This window comes from Natrix helvetica, assembly GCF_964273705.1.
Source record: "Natrix helvetica genome assembly, chromosome: Z".
In the NCBI taxonomy this organism is placed as follows: Eukaryota; Metazoa; Chordata; class Lepidosauria; order Squamata; family Natricidae; genus Natrix; species Natrix helvetica.
This window is the reverse complement of record NC_138554.1, coordinates 15849651-15875197: the sequence shown is the minus strand read 5'-3', so window position 1 is coordinate 15875197 and position 25547 is coordinate 15849651. Positions and strand designations below refer to the sequence as shown.

General features: G+C 44.1%; 1 protein-coding gene across 2 annotated transcripts in view; it reads left to right on the top strand.

Moving 5' to 3' along the window:
* NFATC4 (nuclear factor of activated T cells 4) overlaps nucleotides 1–25547 on the top strand; it is a 57124-nt gene that overhangs the window by 26991 nt on the left and 4586 nt on the right. Inside the window, exons 3-9 of one of the 2 annotated variants that reach the window (XM_081970034.1) lie at nucleotides 5425–5587; nucleotides 15737–15936; nucleotides 19013–19185; nucleotides 21706–21846; nucleotides 22112–22167; nucleotides 23164–23290; nucleotides 23839–24360. In XM_081970034.1, the coding sequence (XP_081826160.1) occupies nucleotides 5425–5587; nucleotides 15737–15936; nucleotides 19013–19185; nucleotides 21706–21846; nucleotides 22112–22167; nucleotides 23164–23290; nucleotides 23839–24360 (1382 nt within the window). Of the gene's footprint in view, nucleotides 1–5424; nucleotides 5588–15736; nucleotides 15937–19012; nucleotides 19186–21705; nucleotides 21847–22111; nucleotides 22168–23163; nucleotides 23291–23838; nucleotides 24367–25547 lie in introns of both variants that reach the window. The other variant, XM_081970033.1, reaches the window with a different exon arrangement.

The following is a 25547-nucleotide window of genomic DNA, read 5'->3' as shown; positions in this document are numbered from 1 at the left end:
TTCATTTTTTTTTACTACTGGTTCTGTGGGCGTGGCTTGGTGGGCGTGACAGGGGAAGGATACCGCAAAATCCCCATTCCCTCCCCACTCTGGGGCCAGCCAGAGGTGGTATTTGCCGGTTCTCTGAACTACTCAACATTTCCACTACCGGTTCTCCAGAACTTGTCAGAACCTGTTGAATTTCACCCCTGGAGAGGACCCTTGGTCTTTGGGTCGCACTGAGGTATATTGATGTAATCGCCATCTTCTCCAGGCAGAACATCAGAGGATTCTGTGCTTCTCACTGATTCATAACAACTTGTTGTCTCTGCTGTGGAGAACGATATCTCTCTCCTCAAAATCCTGGCCGACAATGAGAGCAGCCATTTCTGTAGTTGTGGGGGCATTGAAACAACCTCGGTGGTCTCCAGAAGGCTTCCTATTAATCACCACTTGGAAGTCCTTGTGGCCTTCAGGAACAGAATCAACAGCTGCCTTAAGTTTCAGAATATACTTCTTGTGTTCACACAGCAACTTCTGCAGTTGGCTACCAGTTCTGGATTAACGCTTGGATAGATTCCACAATGGTTGTCCAAAACTTTCATTGTCATCATAACCAACAAAGTATATCTGGAGTAGTGGTGGGTTCTGGATCCCGATGCAACCAGTACGGTGCAATGGGGCCCGGCGTCCCCACATGCAAGCGTGCAGCACATACGCGCTGCAAGAGCATGTGTCCTTACCTCCAGGAAACCTCCACGACGCTTCAGCTGCTCGGCGGAGCATCGCACAGGCACCGTATGCTCCGTGTGCATGCGCCGAAGCACCAAAGAGCTCAAATACAGGTAAGGAGCTTGGGCGGGCGGGTGGGCCCTCTGGAGCACCGTACCAGAACAGTATCCGGTGCTGCCGGCAGGCACCGATATGCCCTTACTGGGACGTACCGGCTCCAACCCACCACTGATCTGGAGAAATGAAAGCTGCTGCTGAGTCCCCGCCATGATACTCCCTATCCTGTGGTAGACCTGCCTTTGCACTTTGAATGTTGGCATAAAATTTCCCTCCTTCACCTCTCTGGCCCCAAAAGATGCCATTTGGAAGCATCCGTTGTGCTTCCGGAGAGCAGAAAGAAAGTGCTTTGTCATTGGATGCTAATGGGTGAGAAGGCTGTGTAAGGGTTCAGGGTAGGGCTGAAGGGGAGAGAGCTGGACTTTACCACCACATCCTGGGACTCTCATCCTGCCACTTCAGAGCACGGCACCAGGCACAGGGTAACTCAGGTCCGAGATCAACAACCTTGTCCCTGGAGTAATCAAACTGAGGTTCATATTGTAAACCAGACAAATACTTATTAGTCCAAGGCATTGATTTCTTTTGTGACTGATTAACATAGGGGATATTAGCTGCATTCTTTTTTACAGCCCCTCTACTGACTTGGGGATGAGTTTGAAGCAGAAGTGGGTTCCTATCAGTTTGGACCAGTTTGGCCGAGTAAGTAGTAACTCAGCCTGCCAGGCCCCCGAACTGGTTCTATCGGCGGCGCTATCTTGTTTTTTGCTTCCAGGCATGCAGTGAAATATTTTTTTTACTACTGCGCATACACCCGTAGCGTGCATCAAGCGTGCGTGTGCCTGAAGTGCATCGCTGATCGAACTGGCAGAAGCAGAAGCTGGTTTGAAGATACTTTTTTTTAGCTTCCCTTACTTGTGTTTTCCTAATCATATTTGTAAATCTTTTTACAAATACGTTTCCCCCCCTTTTTTCCCCTTTAACTGGTGTTATAGTAGAAGGAACAGATTCATTTGAATTGATGAGGCCAGTGTAAGAAGTCGTTTGGGACACTATGCAGGAGAAATTTGGTTCACAATCTGTTGGCTCAGTAGCTGTGAATGATTGAAACTCATTCCGCCACCTTGAGTTTGGAAACAGTTCCCCAGGTGGAAGGTGTGGTCATTTTGGTGAGGTAGTGATGTTTAATACTGTAAGGAGCACCAGACCTCTCCTGAGTGGAGGAGTGGAATATCTGACAGTTTGAATTGAGGTAACGGAATGTGAGGCAACTGGCAGTTGGAACAGAGTTCTTTTCAAGTGGGGAGGGGGAATAGAATGTTTAACTCCTTAGCATCAGAGCATGTTAATAATAATATACTAAATGCTAATGTTCTAATGGCCATTTCAAAAAATCCTTTCTTAGCAAGCACCGAGAAGCCAAGAGGAACATATGTGCAAAATTACAAGTTTGTAGGCTTTACGGTTCTGTAGATTTCATGATTCCTGTGTGAGTGTTTTCGCACATACATACATACATACATACATACATACATACATACATATGGTATATACATATATACACATATATACACATATACATATACATACATACATACATACATACATACATATATATATATATATATATATATATATATATATATATAGAGAGAGAGAGAGAGATTTTGAATTGTGTAGTGAAGGATAATCTGCTAGTACTGTTGTTTTTATATGAAAAAGGCAACATTGTTGGGTCACTTTTCATTAAGTCCCTGAACTGAGCATTTTGAGGTCCCATCTTAAAATGGATGCCATAAAACCAAAAACAACACAGAGTAGGCTCTCTGAAATGATCCCAGAGATTAGAAGATCTACTGTTAACTTTAGAAATCTAATAATATTTTCCACATGAGAAAAAATTGCTGTGGAGAAAGTTCATAAAACTAGGTATAATATTCAGCAGCACAAAGAGGACTTCCCTCCCTCTTTTCTCCCTTCACTTTAAGCTGAAATGACACTGTGAAATTGATTTGGAAAAAGAGCCCAGATTTGCCTTTACAAAATAGAAAATAAGTGTAAAATAAATATACGGAATTCAGTATGGTATTCTATGATGGCCAAGCAGAATTGAACAACTTGCTGAGCTACAATAAAGCCTCCATAGTTTGAGGCAGTATACCCAGGGGTGGGTATGGCCATGGTGGGTGTGGCCTACTTGGCCTTCTGCATCACGGTGGGGGAGTGTTTTTGCCTTCCCAGGCTCCAGAGGAGTTTGTTGAGCCTCCGGGAGGGTGAAAATGACTTCCAGAACTTCTGGGAGGCCGGTTTTTGCTCTCCCAGGGCCGCGCAGGTTCTGCACTTACCTGGCACTCAAAATGGGCCACATGAAGACTCCTGGGAGGGTGGGAGGGTGGGGCCAGCCAGTCCTTGGAACTATCAGTTCGGCGAACCAGATGTGAAATTAACATCTGGTTCACCCAAACTAGTCTGAACTGGCTGATATCGCATCCCTGTGTATATCCTCAGAATGCAAGGTTCTAAGACCAGAAATAAATACAAGTAATCCTTGACTTACAACCACAATTGAGCCCAAAATTTGCTAAACGAGTTTTGCCACATTTTATGACTTTTCTTGTCACAGTTGTTAAGTGAATTACTATAGTTGTTATATGTCAGTAACACGGTTGTAAAATGAATCCAGCTTCCCCATTGAGTTGTCTTATCAGAAGGTCATGAAATGTGATCACATGACACTGCAACAGTCACAAATATGAGTCAATTATTAAGCATCTGAAATTTGATCATGTGACCATGGGAGTTTCTGCAATGGTCATAAGTATGAACAATAGTCATCGTTCACTTTTTTCAGTGCCCTGGTAACTTCAAATGGTCACTAAACAAATTGGTTGGAAGTTGAGGATTACTTGCATTGTGGTCACCGAATAAAAGATTGATAAACTTTAGTGCTAAAGAGCAAATCTCTTCTTCCCCTGAAAATCTGATATTACAATTTATATTGCTTTATTTGTTCCTAGTATGATTTGATTGCTTATTAGTAACCTGTGACTATCTCTAACTGTTGTATTTTATGATTCTTGATGAATGTATTCTATTTTATTTTTCTTTATGTACACTGAGGGCATGTGTACCAAAGACAAATTTCTTGTGTGTCCAATGACACTTGGCCAATAAAGAATTCTGTCCTGTCCTATCCTATCCTATCCTATCCTATTCTAAGGGAAGTTGGAATATGATTGGATTTTCCTTCTACTAAGTTAAAATACCTCTCTAGATGAAATGGGATGGCAATATTTTAAATATTTAAATATAAACGGTTGCAGGAACTGAGCATGGTTAGTCTAGTGAAGAGAAGGACCAGGGAAGATATGATAGCAGTCTTTCAATAATTGAGGGGCTGCCACAGAGAGGAGGGAATCAAGCTATTTTCCAAGGCACCTGAAGGCCAGAGAAGGAATAATGGATGGAAACTGAACAAGGAGAGATTCAACCTGGAAATAAGGAGACGTTTTCTGACAGGGAGAATAGTGGAACAGAAGTTGCCTTCGGAAGTTGTGTGGCTTCATCACTTGAGACTTTGAAGAAGATACTGGACTGCCATCTTTTAGAAATGGTGTAGGGTCTCTTGCTTGGGCGGAGGAGGGGTTGGACTAGATGACCTACAAGGTCCCTTCCAACTCTGTTAATCAGTTAATCTGTTGAAATACTTGCAATAGATGTTCTTCCTGTATTAGCTAGGAAGTAAATGTTCTGAATCCAATAGTTATGAACCCTAGAGGTGGGGAAAAGTTTAAAGACTTGTAGTAGTTGCAGATGTGATGATTTGGAGGAGGAAATATGTTATTGTGCTGGTTTGTGGCTTAGATTTGTGGTAAAACCCATATTTTATGCCAAAAAGAGATTGGGTTCAATTTTCAGCAGGTACACAAGTCATCAGGTTTGGGGGGAAAAGAGTTCTGATCTCCTTGGGATTGTTGTGACCCGCCAGCAGCCAGTGGAGCTGGCAGCAGATTCAGACAGTGAGGAGTTTGGGGAGGAACATGGGCCAGTCCTGGAGTCTGGGGAGGGCTCTGCGTTGGAGGCAGAAAGGGGGCCAGAGCCATATGCCAGCTATCAGATGGAACCTGTTCCCAGTGTGCGCATGCACAGAGTTGCCAGACGAAGGGAACAGCTAAGGAACAAGGGCCAACTTGGGAGCAAGGCCACAGATGGACGGGGAATGGCGCCTCCCATAGGGAATAAAAGAGCGAAAGGGGAGGGGGGTTTGCAAGAGACAATTAGTTCATTCCTGCATTCTTGCCAAGTATTGCGGGAATGTCTGAAAGATATTGGCTTGGCCACTCTCCAAGTCTGATAAAGGTCGGTAATGGTGAACTATCTTGAAAGACTGTGGGACAGGAAAGACTTTGCTGGAGAGGAATTCACTGTAAATTAAATAAAAGGGGTTTCATTGTGATGAGGACTCGGCTTTATGCTTCTGGGGAAGCCTAGGTCAGAACAGGGTTCATCTGACCACAGAAATGGCAGCCTTTTGGCTTCCTGAATCTGCCCCATTTTACCAGCCCATTGATTTGACAATCACGTGTTCCACCTTGTAGAGACGGTCTACCAAGGTCAACCTCAAATGCCTTTCTATTTTTCTTCATTCCTCAACAGGTCTTCTGCTCTTCCGCCTCTCGACTGGCCTCTCCCCAGTCAGTACGAGCAGTATGAACTGAAGATCGAAGTGCAGCCTCGAACCCATCACCGGGCCCACTATGAGACGGAGGGCAGCAGGGGTGCCGTGAAAGCCACCCCCGGAGGACATCCTGTGGTGAAGGTAACTGAGGAATGAGATGATAAGCTTGGTTTCTTATTAGCTGCCATGACAGCCTTTTGATCATAATCAGTAGTACATTAAAGAGCCAGTTTGGTTTAGTAGTTAAGGCACCAAGTTAGAAAACTGGAGACCGTGAGTTCTATTCTCATCATATCCATGAAAGCCAACTTCTGACCTTGGGCCAGTCACTCTCTCTCTTAGTCCAACTCACCTCGTAGGGTTATTATTGTGGGGCAAATAGGAGGAGGAAGGCATATTGGGTATGTTCGGAACTTTGAATAACTTGAAAATCTACCAATAGAGGAGGCGGAATATAAATTACCATATTTTTCAGACTATAAGACACACACGAGTATAAAACGCACCATGATTTTGAAGAAGTAAATTTTAAAAAAAATGTTTTTGCAATCTGCAGGCCTCCCAAACCCTCGGCAGAGCATGCAGACTTTTGGGAGGCTTGTAGAGTGCTCCTGGGGGAGTGGGGGGCAAAAACAAGCCAAAAACAGGCCTTTTTTTGCCCCCCCAAAAAAAAGACACGCAGAGGCTTTGGGAGGTTTGTAGAGTACTCTTAGGGGATGAGGGGGCAAAAACGGCCCATTTTTTGCTCATTTTTGCCCTCCCTAGCCCCCAGGAGGACTTTGCAAGCTTCCCAAACCCTCTGCATGTCCATTTTGTGAAGGGGGTGGGGTTTTGGTAGGCCAAAAATGCTGTATTCAATGTATAAGATGCATCCAGATTTTCACTCTCTTTTTTGGGGGGGGGGGGAAGGTGTGTCTTATACTAAGAAAAATACAGTAATAAAATAAATTGTCCCTCATCAGGGCTTCTACTCAGCCACATTTAAGATTACAATTGAATTCATTTGCATGATGGTGTTGGAAGAAATGTCCTTCTGGTTTCGGTTCCAAGTGGGGAAAAAGACACTGGAAACATGGAGGCTGCTTGGAAAGACTGTTTAAAGCAGCGATGGCGAACCTTTTTTGGCTCGCGTGCCACAAGTGGGGGGAGCGCAGAGGGGTCATGTGCGGGCGTGCCGCACCCATAATGCAATGCGCGACCCCCCAGTGTGCATGCGCGCACAATGCATGAAACCCCCCCTCCCATTTTACATGCTTTTTTCGCCCTCCCCAGGCTCCAGAGGCTTTATAGGAGCCTGGGGAGGGCGAAAAGAGCCTCCCCTGCCCCCCCGGAGGCCCTCCGGAGGCTTCAGGGACCGTCCAGAGGCTTCCCTGAAGCCTTCGTAACGCTTAAAACCACCCTCCGAGCAAACCGGTTGCTCGGAGGGTGGTTTTAAGCACTCCGAAGGCATCAGGGAAGCCTTTGGACGGTCCCTGAAGCCTTCGGAACGCTTAAAACGACCCTCTGAGCAACTCAGAACTTCCGGATTGCTCGGAGGGTCGTTTTAAGCTCTCTGAAGGCTTCAGGGAAGCCTCCGGACGGTCCCTGAAGCTTCCGGGGAGAGGGGGGCTCTTTTCGCCCTCCCCAGGCTACTATAAAGCCTCAGGACCCTGGGGAAGGCGAAAAATAGCTTTTAAAAAGGTGCGCACTGGCCAGCTGACAGGGCAGCGCCTTGCATGCCCTGACAAATGGCTCCGCGTGCCACTTGTGGCACGCATGCCATAGGTTCACCATCACTGGTTTAAAGGATCACATGGCTTGAGTTCCTGAACAGAAAAGGGGGATCACATACTTCTAGATGTTGGGTGAAGAAGAAAAGAGGGGAGAAGCAGGGCTTGCTGAGAATTCCTGGGTTTTTTATATTCTCTATTCTTGGCTAACTTTGTAAGTTGTGTGTCTTTTGAGTCCCAAGCTTGGTTGAGTTCCCAGATGCCATGTGGTGAGTTTCTGTAAAAGACTAATCCTATTTTTGTTATATAGAGTACACAAGCTCAGGGTTTTTTTTAAATGGCCTATTGACAAAGCTGGAGGCTATTAAGAATGAGTCTGTTTCCTGCCTAAAACATGTTTCTCCGTTTTTGATCTAAGTTAATGTAATATTCTGCCTTTTCAATATTTCCCAGGATATTTCATTTTTTCTAGGAGAGGGGTGGGTTTTGACTTCCTACAATGGTTTCCAAATACAGTAGCTGAGTTTGGACAACATAACAATACAACTGAACTAGAAAGGTTCAGTTCAAATCTCCAGATATCTTAGACTTATGTAGGTATTGTTGGAAGAAATGTCGATCTGGGCTCAGTTCCGAGTGGGGAGAAAGACAGTGGAAACAATGGTTGCTGTTTGGAAAGATGGTTTTAATGGTAGACAAGATCATATGACTTGAAGATGTTGGGTAAAGGAAAAAAAATGGGAAGAGATGCTGAGAGTGCCTGAGTTTTATACACTTTCTGGGCTTTTGAATTTGAGTTTGTATTCTGATTGGTTGTCAGACTCCCATGGGGCCATGCAGGGGCAACTCTGTAAACTGTCCTGAGTCCCAGGCTTGGTTGAGCCTTGCTGGGTGATGTAATCTTCCCAGGTGCCATGTGGTGAGATGGGTAGAGGGCTAATCCTATCATGTCCTGAGGGCCATGTCTTAATCCCATCACCCTGGAGCTGAAGGGGGGACAGGGAGCTGCAGAAGCTGCTTTGTCTTTAAAACATGTTTCTCCTTTTCTAATCCACGGAAACATAATATTCTGCCTTTTAAATATTTCCTAGAATATTTCATTCTTCTAAGAGAGGGACAGGTGCTAACTTCCTACAGTACTTTATGCTGAAAGAAGTAGAATTTACCAGGAATTGTCAGATTTCAAGTCCCATCACACACATTGCCACTAACAATGGGCCCTGTAGCCCAACTTGCTATACATATAGCATGCACAGAAGCATATGGGTGGGTGCGCGGGGCCTCTCCCCACTGCTACTACCAGTTTGGCTGAACCCGGCTGAACTGGGAGCAACCCACTTCCTAACACCCTTTGGGGTGTGCGTTCTGTTAAAATACAGCCTGTTGTGCCTTAAAATGGCTTCTACCATATTGCTGTAAAATGGCTTCTACTGTACAGCGGACTGGAGTTTCCATAGTAACGGCTTCACAGTGCATCAGAAAGGGGCTCTCTCTGGTAAGGAGGGAAATGCAACATTGGAAATTATGTTTGGTCTGGACAATTTCCCCCTATAAATAAATACTCAGGCAATGCTGGGTTATCAATTAGTGCTCTATAAAATGCAAGTGTATTTAGTTCAGTTGCATTCACATGTTCGCCCTTCCTTCACACATACATCAAAATAGAATGTCAATGATACAAATTTCTCTCTCAGTTTTGGCAAATTGTACCCATCTCTTCCAGTTTGGGGTTTATTTAGTAGCCGGAAAGAAGCACACAATTTTCTGTTTGTCTTCATCTAACTTTGAACTTAAAGCAAGACTTTTCCTGAGCATATTCTGATGCCTTTCTGAAGTGGTCCCATAATTACAATTCTATTTTTTTTTTATGTTACGAACTGTGTTGCCTTCAAGAAGAGTGATTCAACAGCTTACTGTCCTGAAGAGGGACACAGTGGCTCAGTGGCTAAGACACTGAACTTGGTGATTAGAAAGGCCAGCAGTTCAGCGGTTCGAATCCCTAGCGCCAAGTAACAGAGTGAGCTCCTGTTACTTTTCCCAGCTTCTGCCAACTTCGAAAGCATGTACAAATGCAAGTAGAAAAATAAGAACCACCTTTGGAGGGAAGGTAACAGCGTTCCATGCGTCTTCGGCGTTTAATCATGCTGGCCACATGACCATGGAGATGTCTTCGGACAGTGCTGGCTCTTCGGCTTTCAAATGGAAATGAGCACTGCCCCCTAGATTCGGGAACGACTAGCACATATGTGCAAAGGGAAATTTTAGCTTGTCCTGAGAATTTTTTTTTTTTTTGTATTCAGTGTTTTATGTTTCATGAATCGCTCTTCATTTCAACTTCCAATCTCCGGCAGTTCTTTGTTGTTTGTTTATTTCTGTGCACATGTGTGCGTCTGTGTGGTATGACATTTTCAGACATGGAGTAATCTGCAAAGCAAAGTCAGGAACTTTTGGAGAATTTTTGCGGGAACAGGAATTGGAAGGGGTGGGAAGTCTCGTTGGAAAAGCTTCATCCAGAAATCCCAAAGACGAAAACTATTCCCACTTCAAAGACTTCCCTTGCTGTGTACAAAGCAACAAAACAAAACCGAGCGCAAATGTCACATATATTTTTTTCCTCTCTCTCTCTCTCCAGAACTTGTGAAATAGATGCCCACTATATTTAGCTTACAGAAAACTTTTCTTTTAAATATGGGAATGAGTGGGAGATATTTGGCCAGCTTGAGCTCGTAATGAGAAGAAAGAAAGATGGAAAAATTGGGTTTTCAGCCTGATGTCTTTGGGGCGCACGTGTCCCTCTGGTTGTGTTGGACTACAACCCCTGTCATCCACCAGGATGGGATTGTTGTTGTTAGTTGCGAAGTCATGTCCAACCCATCGCGACCCCATGGACAACGTTCCTCCAGGCCTTCCTGTCCTCTACCATCCTCTGGAGTCCATTTAAACTCACGCCTGTTGCTTCGATGACTCCATCCAGCCACCTCATTCTCTGTCTTCTTTTGCCCTCAATCTTTCCCAGCATTAGACTCTTCTCTAGTGAGCCCTTCCTTCTCATTAGGATGGGATAGGACGATGGGAATTGTAGTGTTGAATTGGGTGTGTCTAGTGTAATGAAAAGAAAGGCCAGAGGTGGCATGATAGCAGTCTTCCAATATCTCAGAGGATGCCACAAAGAAGAGGGGATTATTCTTATTCTCCAAAGCACCTGAGAGTAGAACAAGAAGCAATGGGTGGAAACTAATGAAAGAGAGAAGCAACTTCCTGACAGTTAGAACAATTAAATCAGTGGAACTGCTTTCCTTCAGAAGTTTTGGGTGCTCCAACATTGGAACATTTTAAGAAGCGATTATTTGAAATAGTGTATAGGATCTCTGCCTGAGCAGGAAGTTAGACTAGGCCAGACAAGGAATAATGGATGGAAACTGAACAAGGAGAGATTCAGCCTGGAAATAAGGATAAATTTTCTGACCGTGAGAGCAATCAACCAATGGAACAGCTTGCCTTCAGAAGTTGTGGCAGCTTCATCCCTGGAAGATTTCAAGTAAAGACTGGACTGCCATCTGTCAGAAATGGTATAGGCCCTAGAGTCTCCGTGAGCAGGGGGTTGGAGTAGATGACCTCCAAGGTCCCTTCCAACTCTATTATTCTGTCAGTCTGCTACTTCTAGTGACTGATTTGACCATCATGACCTCTTCAGAATGTTAGATCTTTCTTCCTCACACATAAACACGGTCCACTTTAATCCTTCGGATTTTTTAAACTTATTTTTCACCCTGGTGAACTGGAGAGAAAGAAAATAGCATCTTTTTTGGCTTTGATCAATTTATCTCCTCACCCTCCCTTTTAGATGTTGTGTTCCCGGGCTGCGCCTGCTTCAATCTCCCCTTCAAGGCCACATCCCCGGGATGTGAAATCTGCCCTTTCCCACGCTCGGATTCCTAAATTGCAGTATTGCTTTTCTCCGTCCATCTGTCTACGTCACAAGATCGCGAGCTGCAGAGAAAGAAAGAAGTGGTGGAAGAGATGGAAAAGCCTGGGCAGAAACAAACAACAAAGAGTTCTTACTCCTGTACTTTTTCTGATCAATTCCAGACTCGCTTTTCCTTAAAGGATCAATTCCTGCATTGTTGAGGTTTCTGTTCCTTGTTCTTTTGTTTTTATTTAGGTTTTTTTTTAAAGAAAACTTTTTCCTTCCCTTCCATTGAGGACCTGTATACTGCATGAGTCAAAAAAGGGCTGTGAAAATATTTACAGACCCTTCACATCCTGGACATAAATAGTTTCAACTCCTACCTTCAAAACGACGCTATAGAGCACTGCACACCAAAACAACTAGACACAAGAATAGTTTTTTTTCTGAAAAAAACCATCACTCTGCTAAACAAATAATTCCCTCACCATGGTCAAACTATTCACTAAAGCTGCATTACTATTACTATTAGTCTTCTCATCATTCTTATCACACATCTCCTTCCACTTATGACTGCAGAACTGTAACTTTGTTGCTTGTATCCTTATGATTTATATCGATATTGATTGTTTCCTGATTGCTTATTTGTGCCCTATGACTATTATTAAGTGTTGTACCTTATGATTCTTGATGAATGTATCTTGTCTTTTTACGTACACTGAGAGCATAAGCACCAAAGACAAATTCCTTGTGTGTCCAATCACACTTGGCCAATATAGGATCTTGACAAACTTGAACATTGGGCACTATCTAATAAAATGAAATTCAATGGTGAAAAGAGTAAGGTTCTACATTTAGGCAAGAAAAACGAAATGCGCAGGTACAATATATGTGGTAGCTTGCTCAATAGTAGTAACTGTGAAAAGGATCTTGGAATCCTAGTGGACAACCATTTAAATATGAGCCAGCAGTTTGAAGCAGCTGCCAAAAAAAACCAATACAGTTCTAGGCTGCATAAACAGAGAGATTGAATCAAGATCATGTGAAGGATTAATACCACTTTATAATGCCTTCGTAAGACCACATTTGGAATACTGCATTCAGTTTTGGTCACCACGATGTAGAAAAGATGTGGAGACTCTAGAAAGAGTGCAGAGAAGAGCAACAAAGATGATTAGGGGATGGAGACTAAAACATATGAAGAATGGTTGCAGGAACTGGGTATGTCTAATTTAATGAAAAGAAGGACTAGGGGAGACATGATAGCAGTGTTCCAATATCTCAGGGGTTGCCACAAAGAAGAAGGACTGAAACTATTCTCCAAAGCACCTGAGGGCAGGACAAGAAGCAATGGGTGGAAACTAATCAAGGAGGGAAGCAACTTAGAACTAAGGAGATATTTCCAGACAGCTAGAACAATTAACCAGTGGAACAACTTGCCTCCAGAAGTTGTGAATTTCCAACACTGGAAGTTTTTAAGAAGATGTTGGATAACCATTTGTCTGAAGTATTGTAGGGTTTCCTGCCTAGACAGGGGGTTGGACTAGAAGACCTCCAATGTCCCTTCCAACTCTGTTATTCTATTCTATTCTATTCTATTCTATTCTATTCTATTCTATTCTATTCTAATAAAGAATTATATTCTATTTTACAGTACCGCTGCAGTTTGCTTGCTTCTGATTTTTCTTCAAACCGCCCCCCCCATCCCATCCACTTCCAAAGTTGGCAAGCTGCTTCTCTGAGTTTCCCTTCCCTCCAGACCCCCCTCCAGCTTTTGTGGAATGTTCCATCTGCAGTAACGTTTGAGGAGGGGGGGAGGAAGAAAATGTAAAAAGGGAGCGTCTCAAATCGAGTGCAGCTGTGACTGCTTGGCTTCTGATGGAAAACATCTGGCCAACCCCTTGAGGCGAGACCACCGAACTGCTGAAGTCACCAGCTGCACTGTTGTGGGTTCCTAAGGAAGGGATAGTGGCAGCATAGGCAAGGGAATGAATGGTATAGAGGAGGCTTAATTTAAGCCAGGGATTTGCCCTCTAAGCCTATTTTTAAATTGTAGGAATTTAGCCTTCTGGAGAAGCTGAAGGACGCATCACAGCCAACTCTTCCCTTTCAACTAAATCGTGATAACTCATTCAGGTGGCCCTTTTTCTCCTCCTACTGGTTGGAAGCGGTGATGGGTGCCAACTAAATCTGGAATTTTTATTTTTGCATCCAGAGATTAATTTAGGTCTCCTTCTGCTACGTGTATCTCCTGAACACTTTCCCCCCCACTGAAATCATGGCATTTATTTATTTTATTTATTTAGTTTGTCAAACATGTACGAGATAACAGGTATAAGTATAAACATGGACATGAGCACATGAAATGAGTACAAATAAATGGACAGGGACAGTAGGCACACTGGTGCACTTATGCACAGCCCCTTATGCACAGCCTCTTAGGAAAGGGGTGAGGTCCACGCTAGACAGTTGAAGGTTGAAGCTGTGAGGGTTTGAGGATGTAACAATGGAGTCAGGTAAAGCATTCCAGGCATTGACCACTCTGTTGCTGAAGTCGTATTTTCTGCGATTGAGTTTGGAATGCTTTACCTTGAGTTTGTATCTATTGTTTGCCCATGTATTATTGCCCATGTTGAAGCTGAAGTAGTCGTTGACAGGTAGGACGTTGTAGCAGACAATTTTGTGTACCATGCTTAGGTTATACCGTAGGCAGTGTAATTCAAGGTTGTCCAAGGCCAAAATTTCAAGACTGGTTGCATAAGGCATTCTGTTGTGAGCAGGGGAGTGGAGTATTCTTCTCGTGAAATACCTCTGGACTTGCTCGATTGTATTAATGTCCGGTATATAATATCAAGGATACGTAATCAAAATAGAGCTAGAAGATTGGAGATCTTCTTGTTCAACCTTCAGCTCAAGGAGTCCCCATACCTTTTCAGACAGGTGGTTATTCAGTGTTTTCTCAAAAGCTTCCAAAGATGGGACACCCACAACTTCTGAAAGCAAGCTGTTTCCCTCGTTAATTGTCCTCACTGTTAGGAAGCTCCTCTTCAATTTCAGGTTGATTCTCTCCTTGATTAGTTTCCAAACTTCTAAAAGGATCGTTGAGCTTTGAGATGTCCTTTCTTTCATTTATTACTAGATGATAATCCGATGTTGCCCAGGTATTTATTTATAGGGGGGGAAATGCCCAGACCAAACGTAATTTCTTATGTTGGATTTTCCCCCTTACCAGAGGGAGCCCCCTTGTGGAGTACTGTGAAGCCATTACCATGGCAATTCCACTGTGTTGTACAGTAGAAGCCATTTTACAGCAGTACAGTAGTTTGGTCATGGGATCAAAATTCAGGCGCTTGGTAACAGCCCCATATATATGACCATTGCAAGGTCCTGGGGTCATGTGATCAACTTTTGTGACCTTCTGACATGCAATTTTTTTTTTATTATTTTATTAAATTTATAGACCGCCCCCTCTCCCCAAAGGGACTCTGGGCGGTGTACAGACCACAGTAAAAGCAATATACAAAAATTAAATATTTTTAGAAACCCATAAAAACAGATTAAATAATAGGCTGTACAGTATAGTTAAAAATTAAAACAACCTAAAAACCTACCCCTAAAAATTTAGAAAACAGGCTAGAGGGACACAAAACTACAGTTAGGCCAGGCCAGCTAAGTTGAACAGGTGGGTCTTGAGTTTCTTACGGAAGGAGCGGAGATCAGTAGTTATTCTAATATCGGGGGGGAGGTCATTCCAGAGGGTCGGGCCCATCACAGAGAAGGCCCTGCTCCTGGGCGTCGCCCGCTGGCACTGCCTAGTGGACGGCACCCAGAGGAGTCCCTCTCTGTGAGAGCGAATCGGTCGCAGGGATGTATGGGGCAGGATGCGATCCCAAAGTCAATGAGGAAGCCAGGTTCACTTAACAACCATATTATTAACTCAAAAACTGCAGTGGTTCACTTAATAATTGTGGCAAGAAAGGTTGCAAAGTGGGGCAAAACTCACTTAGCGGCTGTCTTGCTTAGCAACCGAAACTTTAGACTCAATTGTGTTTGTAAGTCAAGGACTACCTGTATCAAGAACAAAAGGGAATCCCCTCCCCAATGAAAACCTACCAAATAAAATCCAAGATATCCACAGCTGATCAGCCAGGAACAAAATCAGATTAAATTTATGTATTATATTTTACAATAATTGGAATGTTTATAATAGAACAGATTTAGAAATCTATTTCTGAGAATCATTGCCAGGTCTTGATACATTGTCCTCCCCAAATATTTGACAGCCTGTTGTGCCTCAAAATGGCTTCTACCGTACTGCCATAAAATGGCTTCTAATGTACTGTGCAGTTTGCATTGCCATGGTAATGGCTTCACTGTACTCCACAAGGGGGCTCCCTCTGATAAGGGGGGAAATCCAACATTAGAAATTACGTTTGGTCTGGACATTTTCAACAAGGCTTTGAATATTTTTGAGAACAAATGTTTGGCTTCTGGGGGCACAGGGAAAACATTTGCAACTAATTTAATTGTTGCCGAAATCAGGGCTTTTCCTGTCTAATACAGGATTAGGATAAATAAATTCCCTGGCAATGCTGGGTTATCAACTAGTTACAAATAATTTGTGGTTGCAGGTAAATGCATGAGTTGATGACTCTCTTCTCTTTTCCAATCAAGCTTTTAGGTTACGATGAAAAACCCCTGACGTTACAAATGTTCATTGGAACAGCAGACGAGCGAAACCTACGTCCTCATGCTTTCTACCAGGTGCATCGCATTACTGGAAAAATGGTGGCCACCACGAGTTACGAATCTATCATCAGCGGAACCAAAATTCTTGAAATGTCTCTGCTGCCCGAGAACAACATGGCAGCCAAGTAAGTTGCTTATAGGCACAAAAAAGTGGAGGGATGAAGAGAGGACTTGTCCACCTGGATGATGATGATGATGATATAAAGATGAATGAAAATCTGGTCCTTTCTCAATATTATGCTTTTGTTTTCCTTTTTAATTCCCCCCCCCCCCGGTGAGGAGAAAGAGAAGATCCTAGCAATACCACAGTCAGTTCATTTCAGATAGAAACAAACAAGATGACCTGAGTTAGCAAGATTAAAAATGGCAAAATTAATACATAAAATGTAAATGAAAGAAAGATGAAATTTTAAAAAAAAATACATAAGTGTAGACTAAACACCTAAAGGTCATTTTACTGAAGGCTTGAAAATTCTCTTCTTAGCCTTTGTAAACAAATTAACAGAGTTGGAAGGGATCTTGTAGGTCATCTCTCTCCCTAGCAGGAGACCTTAAACCATTTCTGACAGATGGCACTCCAGTCTCTTCTTGAAAGCTTCCAGTGATGAAACTCCCACAACTTCTTCAGGCGCTTTGGAAAATAGTTTGATCCCTTCCTCTCTGTGGCAGCTCTTCAAATATTAGAAGACTGCTGTCACGTTTCCCCTGATTCTTCTCTTCACTACACTACCCATGCCCAGTTCCTGTAACCATACTTCATATGTTTTAGCCTCCAGTCCCCTAATCATATTGATTGCTCTTCTCTGCACTCTTTCTAGAGTCTCAACATCTTTTTTATAGTGTGGTGATCAAAACTGGATGCAGTATTCTGGATATGGTCTTACTAAGGCTTTATAGCGTGGTATTAGTATCTCACTTGATCTTGATTGTATCTTGATTTGTCAGGAAAAAAGCCAGTTGAAACACTGGCAAAGCATGTGTATCTATAACCAAATGCCTGGCAATTTGTAGTGGATTTTCCCTTGGCTATTCCTGTTTTCCAAGTATCCATAAGCCTGTTGAATGTTGATAAATTGAATATAATATGGATATAACGTACACGATATCAGTATCCCATGGTCACATGATCTCTATTTGCTACCTTCACAACCAGCTTGCAACAGGCAGTCATTGGGGAAGCTGGCAGGAAGTGGCAAGTCGTGGTCATGTGACATCATACTTAACAACATGCAGTGATTTGCTAATGACCCACCATTGGAACTATTGTTAAATCAGGTATGATCACATAATGCTTCACTTTATGATGTCGCTTAGTGATGGAGTCCCAATGATGATTGGTGAGAACTATCTGCATAATATAATAATAAAATACTCTTGGTTTTAGACTGATTGAATTGATAATCTGATTCAGTCAGTTGATTCTAAATGGTGTACAAGAACAGTAGCCAGAATCAATGCAACAATAAATTGCAATAGTGTCCTATAAAATCTAACACAACATACAGTTACAGTTCCAACTAATGACACCAGAATAATAGTTCACCTCAGTATCAGTAATTGTATTATTGTGCATCTTAAAAAGTTTTTTATGTTGTGTTATTTTTAAAAGATTGGACATAATTTGGTCAATTTGATGTAGTGGTTAAGGTGCTAGGCTTGAAACTAGGAGATTGTGAGTTCTAGTCCTGTTTTGGGCATGAAAATTGGCTGGCTGACTTTGGGCCTTTTGTCTCTCAGCCCAACTCATCTCACAGAGCCGTTGTAGTGGAGAAAGTAGGAGGAAGTATTGTGCTTGTTGCCACCTTGAGTTATTTATAAAATGTAATAAAGGTGAGATAAAATGAATAAACTGTTTACCTCTTTTCTAGGCTCCATTCCTCTTCATCCTCATTCCCCCCACCCTTTGTGTGTTTTTGAATTTATTTGAGAGAAGTGCAACTGAAATATTTTAGTTATCTAAAATGATCCTTGGTTAATACCATGGCTGATCAGATTTTAAGTGGAAGATACTTCCAATTCCCTTTTCCATTCCCCCCCCTTTTTTTTTTCATGGGCTACTTTAGAACTTTAATGAGCCCTGAAACCAGAGTAAAGAATAACAGAATAAAAGAGTTGGAAGGGACCTTGGAGGTCTTCTAAACCAACCCTTGGAGAAGGGAGTCAAACTCTTCTCCAAGGCGCCTGAGGGTAGAACAAGAAGCAATGGGTGGAAACTAATCAAGGAGAGAAGCAACTTAGAACTGAGGAGAAATTTCCTGACAGTTAGAACAATTAATCAGTGGAACAGCTTGCCTCCAGAAGTTGTGAATGCCCCAACACTGGAAGTCTTTAAGAAGATGTTGGATAGCTATTTGTCTGAAACGGTATAGGGTTTCCTGCCTAGGCAGGGGGTTGGACTAGAAGACCTCCAAGGTCCCTTCCAACACTACTATTTTATTGTATTGTATTGTATTGTATTTTATAACCCCTTCTCAGGCAGGAAATCCTATATCATTTCAGATAAATGGTTGTCCAATCTCTTCTTTAAAACTTCCAGTGTTGGAGCATTCACAACTTCTGGAGGCAAGTTGTTCCACTGATTAATTGTTCTGAATGTCAGGAAATTTCTCCATAGTTCTAAATTGCTTCTCTCCTTCATTAGTTTCTACCCAATAGCCTGACTCCCTCCTCTCTGTGGCAGCCCCTCAAATATTGGAAGAATGCTATAATGTCTCCCCTGGTCCTTCTCTTCACTAAACTAGCCATGCCCAGTTTCTGTAACCATTCTTCATATGTTTTAGCCTCCAATCCCCTAATCCTCTTTGTTGCTCTTCTCTGCACTCTTTCTAGAGTCTCAACAATTTTTTTACATCGTGGTGACCAAAACTGGATGCAGTATTCCAAACACTCACAGTATGTCTTCCTCCTCCTATTTTTCCCACAACCCCGTGAAATCAGTTGGGTTGAGAGATAAGGATTGGCCCAAAGTCATCCTAAAACAGGACTTAGAATAACTTTATTGCAACTTTGAATGTGCACTACTCGATATACATTAAAAAGAACTAGACTGGAACTCACAAGAGGAGTAATGCATCTCCACCTTCCTTTCCTTTAAAAATAAAGGTAACCTTGGTTGGTTCCCTTGATCTAACAGAAGATTGTCATTTTATCATTTGTCTTTTTCTTTATCTCTTCTGGATCTTTTTCTCCCTAACCCTCTAGCATCGACTGTGCGGGAATCCTAAAACTGCGTAATTCAGACATTGAGCTGCGCAAAGGCGAGACGGACATTGGGCGCAAAAACACACGGGTACGGCTGGTATTTCGGGTTCATGTCCCACAAGGAAATGGCAAAGTGGTTTCCATCCAGACGGCTTCTGTGCCCATTGAATGTTGTAAGTATTTGATACTTTTGGGTAAAATTTGACTTCTGGAGTCTGTCCTCAAGATCAGTGGTCACCAACTGGTGGTCCGTGAACCACTGGTGGTCCACGAGAAAATTTTGGTGGTCCACAGAAAAGTTATTTGCATTTTTTCTATTGCACTAAATCAGGGGTCCTCAAACTACGGCCCCTGGGCCGGATACGTGCAATGAACACTTATGTTGCTGCAGAGAGTCTCCCCCTTTGCGGTCTTTTTGTGTGAGCAGAAATTCTGACTTGGGGTCTGCTTCAGCCTCCTGGTGGGGGGCTTTGGCCGAAGGCTGGAGGGAAACGCCGCTGGTGGCGAAGAGCTGGAGGGCCTTGTTGCAGTGGGACTGCATCATGGCCTGGAACTGGCTGACCATCTTAACCCGCTGAGCCTTCAGGTGTCGGTACCTGGCCTTGTACTTTCGCAAGTCTTCCCTCTGCTTGGAAAACTTATGCTTGTAGTTCTCATTGAGGTGCTTTTGCTGAGCCTCCTTCTTGGTCAGATCCAATTTAAACTGAGCCAGTTGTTTTGCCAACTCTTTCTCGCAGTGGTTGCTTAGCTCAACAACTCAACAAGCAGGCAGACGAGGAGTGGTTGGGAGGGGAGGGGCAAGTAGAGCTTGGCAAGGTGCCCCTCGATGTGAGTGACATCGAGTTGACCACGCCCACCCAATCACATGACCACCTCGCCATGCCCACCCAGCCGGTCATTAGGCAGATAATATTAGTGGTCTGTGGAATTTAAAATTATTAATATAGTAGTCCCTAAGGTCTGAAGGGTTGGTGACCTCTGCACAAGATTGTTCAGAGGTGAAGAAGCTTATTGGATGAGAAGCGAAATGTCTTCAAAGAAAAAGCAGAAAGTCTTGAAAAAAAGCACCTTTGGGACAACCATGTCCTGGATGACTGAGAATCTCCATAGACTTATCCTCAAGATTGTTCAAGGGAAATTCAAGGCTGTTGACTCCACATTGTGGATGATGGGTAGGTGGAACTGGAGAGAGGACCTTTCAGTGTTCACCCACCATTACCCATCTCACCTATACATCCATGGAAGCTACTCCAGCAACTGAGGAAGCCATTCCTGTTGAAAGTTTGCTATCTGTCCTTTACCCAGTGCTGGGCTAAAACATCCAGGAAAACTCCAGATTTGAGAAGGTAGAGAAAAATTGACCATCAGTTTGAAGTATTTACTCCAAAATACCATCAGAGGTGGTATTCAGCAAGTTCTGGAGAACAAGGTGGGGAAATTTTGAGAGTGGGGAAGCAAAGGGGATTTTGCAGTATCCTTCCCCTGCCATACCCACAAAACCATACCCGCAGAACCAGTAGTAAAAAAAATTTGAATCCCACTACAGGTGTGCATGTGTACACAAGTAGTCCTCAACTTACGACCATTATTGAGCCCAACATGTTTCTATGCGAGATGGTTGTTAAGTGAGTCTTGCCACATTTTATGACTTTTCTTGCCACAGTAAATCGCCGCAACGGTTCAGTTAGTAACACGATTGTTAAATGAATTTGGCTTCCTCATTGACTTGGCTTGTCAGAAAGTCTCAAAAGGTGATCACGTGACCCCAGGTTACTGCAACCATCATCAATAAGAGCCAGTTGCCAACCTTCCCAGTCTTGATCATGTGGCCCCTGAGAATTTTGCAATGGCCGTGTGAAAAATGGTCATAAGTCACTTTTTTTCAGTGCAGTTGTAACTTTGAACGGTCACTAAATGAATAGCTGTAAGTCAAGGAACACCAGGAGTAGGATTGAGCCAGTTTGGAACAGTTTGGACGAACCAGTAGCTCCGACGATCAGCGGAGGAGTGAATCGGTTCGCTCCGACAATCATGTTGATCTGCCCACCTGCTCCTGCACTTTACGTACCTATATACTCTCAGCTGATTCGTGTGGCAGAGAGGATTGCCACTCCTCAGCTGTGTTACTCCCGAGAAGTAACGTGGAAGGTAAGTTTTGTTCAAACTGCAGCATGCAATCACCAAACCGGTTGTTAAACTGGCAGGATCCCACCACTGAGGAACACTTGTATACAAACACATTCATGCATAGGTACAAGTGCACACTCAAATGTACCTGTGTTGAACTTATTGCATTTTTTTAATAGGTCAAAGTTTGTGAGTTTGCCAGAACTCTCCCAAGATTGCATTGAGGGATCCCAAAGGGGTATTGGTAATATCTCACTAGCCTTAGGAAAGATCTGAGTGGGTTTTGTTACTTTTTATTTGTTTAAAAACCTGCTTTGCAGTGTCCGGTTGTATACCACAGCGCGTGGTATCTGTTGCCTAGGAAGGGTGCTGGGTTTTGCTCAAGATTGGTTTTAAAAGCATGAAGTTGGCATTAAGAAAATGTTTCAGGAAGTGATCCTTCTATACAGGGTGCAGCGGATGAGTTGGCCTGTAATTGCACTCGCTCCCCAATTCCGCTGTCTATAACTTTTATAGCTATGACTTTTAGCCTCTGTTCCTCTCGTTTCTCTTGTCCCTCTTTGCAGCCCAGCGCTCAGCTCAAGAACTCCCACAAGTAGAGCATTACAGTCTTAGCGCCTGCTCGGTGCACGGTGGCGAAGAGATGGTCATTAGTGGAGCCAACTTTCTGCCAGAATCAAAAGTTGTTTTCATTGAACGAGGCCCTGGTAAGTGAGATCTGGTTCCTTTCCTTTCCGTCTTTCCCTTCCCTTCCTTTCCTTTTCTTTCCTCTCCTCTCCTCTCCTCCCCTGTGGGTTGGGACTACTTTTATCATCTCCTGCTTTTAATCTTCACGAAGGAGTTCGCTGGATTAAGTGACTCTTCTGGCCCTGATCCAGAATACTGCACCTCCATCTCTTACACCAGTATCAGCATCTGATCCATTGGCCTCATAGTGAACTAGTTTCTTTTTTCTTTTCTTTTTGGTTTCAGATGGAAAACTTCAGTGGGAAGAGGAAGCAAACGTTAATCGCTTGAAAAGCACAGAGGTGAGCATGAGAATTATACACTATCATCTATGGGCAGGGGTGGGCTTCAACATTTTTAGCAAGGGCTTCTCTGTCAGATTTCTGGGTCGGCCTAGCCATGGTGGATATGGCCTTCTGTACCATGGCGGTGGCGGGGGGGTGTTATTGCCCTCCCTGGGCTTCAGAGGCTTTTATTGCGCCTCCGGAAGGGTGAAAACAGCCTCCCCAGTCTCCGGAGGCCCTCTGGAGGCCAGAAAGGGGCTTGTTTCAGCCTTCCTAAACTGCTGGTAGGCCCGCTTTTTGCCCTCCCCAAGCCTCTGCGCGTACTCTGCACTTACCTGCTTCCTAAATGGGCTTCCTGGGAGAGGAGGCGAGAGTTGGGCGGGGTCAGCCAGGAGTAGGATTTGGGGGTTCTCTGAACTGCACAGAATGTTAGCTAGAGGTTCCCTCAAACCTCTGAGAATCCCCAACAGCCCATCCCTGACTATGGGACAACATTGGAGAACTTTTCCCAGCCACGAGGCAGGGTTTTTTCCCACATGTAGCAGAGAATGATGGATAGTGATTGGAGTAGAGCATTCTGTTCCTGGGTTTCTTAATTTGATTGTTCTCAAATATGTGGACTTCACCTCCCAGAATTCCTTAGGTACTTCCGCATGACCATTGCTGAGATTTCTGAGGAATTGAACAAAAGCATATCCAGATTGTGGAATTAGCGATAGCGATAGCACTTGTATACCGCTTCATAGTGCTTTACAGACCTCTCTAAGTGGTTTACAGAGTTAGCATATTGCCACCAACAATCTGGGTCCTCATTTTATCCACCTCGGATGGATGGAAGGATGAGTCAACCTTGAGCCTGGTGGGATTTGAACTGCCAAATTGCAGGCAGGCAGGCAGGCGGCAGGCAGCAGAAGTAGCCTGCAGTATTGCACTCTAACAACTGCGGCATCAAGGCTCAATAACCTTCTCTATTGGATTTACTTGCCTTGACACCACGCCCTTCTCATTCCACAGGCTTTGCTGACCCTCACCGTTCCTGAATACAGCAACAGGAGAGTCTCGCGGCCTGTTCAGACTTACTTCTATATTTCCAATGGGCGCCGGAAAAGAAGTCCCGCTCAAGGCTTCAAATATTTGCCTGGTAGGTGGACCTGGAAGATGGGAGATGAGAATCGTTGGGTGCTAAAATGTGCTTGAAACCCAAGGGTGGGCTTCAAAAATTGCAGCAACGGGTTCGCTGCCCCGTTGCTGGGTGAGTGAGGCTATGGTGGACATGGTCTAGTTGGCCTCCTGCACTATGGCAGGAGGCTCCACGTTTTTCACCTTCCAAAGGGTCCAGAGGCCTTCTCGAGCCTCTGGGAGGGCAAAAGCTGCTTCCGCCAGGCTCCAGGGTCCCTCCAGAGGCTAGTAAAAGGGCTGTTTCCAGACTTCCTTCGGTAGGCCTATTTTCCCCCCTCCCTGAGCCTTCGTGTGGGACCTGCTCTTATCTGGCATGATGAGCGGGCTGTACAGAGACTCCTGGGAGGAGTAGGATGGGGTGGGAGGGGTGGGGCAGGGTAGCTGTGTCCTGCCAGGGTTGGCATTTAGGGGTTAACCAAACTGGGCAGAATCCTAGCTAGAGGATAGCCTGAATGTGTGTGAACTCCCAGCAGCCCACCCCTGCACTGCCAACCTTCTCTTCTTCTCCAGTGATCTTCAAAGAAGAGCCACATCTGGATTCCACACCCCATACATTCCCACACATCACTCCAAATGTTCCCTTTTCACTACCACCAGCACAAGGAGCCATGGATTTCTCCCCTTCCAGACCTCCCTTCTCTTACAGTCCCGAGCGCTCCCCACCTTGTTCCCCATATGGCTCCAACTGGAGCCCTTGCTCATTCTCAACACCTCCCCATTACAGCTCGGCCTTCCGCTTCCCTCCCAATGAGACCTATGGAGGCGTTAATCTCTCTGTACCCCGCCTTGCTCCCCCAAGCCTGCCCCACCTTCATACATTAGATTGCCACTCTCCACACTTCCAGCCTGCTAGTCCACAACATAGTCCTCACGCACCAGGACGGAGAGAAACCCATAGCGGGGAGAGGTCACCAGAATGGACAGATCCAGACCTTGGATCCCAGGAGTTTAACCCCAAGGAACTGGAGAAATCGGGGTTCAGCAGTGGCTTCCGGGAAAACTTGCCTATCCATGGGATCACACTGGAAGAAGGTAAAGGTAGATTTGTGAAGCTTTCAATAAGATTTGGTTTCAATTTAAGAAGACTAACCGGATTTTCCTCATTTTTTCTATATGAAAACCCTGCCAAAATCAGGTCATAATGACACAGAATAGCAATAGCGGTAGTACTTAGAGTTATATACCATTTCCTAGTGCTTTATAGGACTCTCTGAACTGTTTACAATGTTGGTGTTTTGCTCCCAACAATCTGGGTCCTCGTTTTATTAACCTTGGAAGGATTTAAGGCTGAGTCAACCTTGAGCCAGTCAGGATTGAACTCCTGGCTATGGGCAGAGTTAGCCTGCAATACTGCATTCTAACACTGTGCTTCTAGGACTGGTGGTGTGAATGCTTGCCTTGGAGCTTTCACATCAGAGCTGCAGAAATCAAGATCACCCCAAGATGGCAGGAGCGAGACACAGAACATTCTCTTGCTTCCATCTAGGGGCCATATGGAGCTTTGCAATCCAGATCTGATAACCCTCATCTCTCTTGAATAAGTAGCTTTCCTCATCAGCCAGGACTCAATTGCGTTAGTGTTGTGCCTCGCTGGTAATACTAAATTAGCAAAAGTAGCGGAATGAGGCTGGCACCACAGAAAATGGTAGGCTGCAGAAGGCAGCTCGACAAAAATAAATAGCATTTATAGTCTTTCCAGCTCCTGTTCAAAGAGATGAATGGTTAAGCCAATATTCATAGTCACTTGTTCTCAAAAGACAGGTCCAATCAGGCTGAATTTGAAAATAAGCTTCAACTCAAGTGTCTGCATAGGACTAACCTTAAGCTTATTTTCAAAGTATTGGCCATTGAGTTAAACTTCCAGCTGAAGCCTACATATCCCGTAGGGCTCAGCTTGAAATTTCATACTTTGAATGACTGAGCAATTGGTAGTGGGCATTGGCTGGCCACAATTTCAAAGAATTTTAGTGGAATTCTGGATGGAGAAAGCTGGGATTTCCCCATGGTCTCCCATTCAAGTTCAGACTCAGTCCAGCCCTTTTTAGTATTCTGAAGATTGCTAGCTACTGTTATATGGGAAACGGTGGCTGAGACGCTGAGCTTGTCGATCAGAAAGGTCGGCAGTTTTGCAGTTCAAATCCCTAGCACCACGTAACAGAGTGAGCTCCTGTTACTCATCCCAGCTTCTGCCAACCTAACAGTTCGAAAGTATGTAAAAA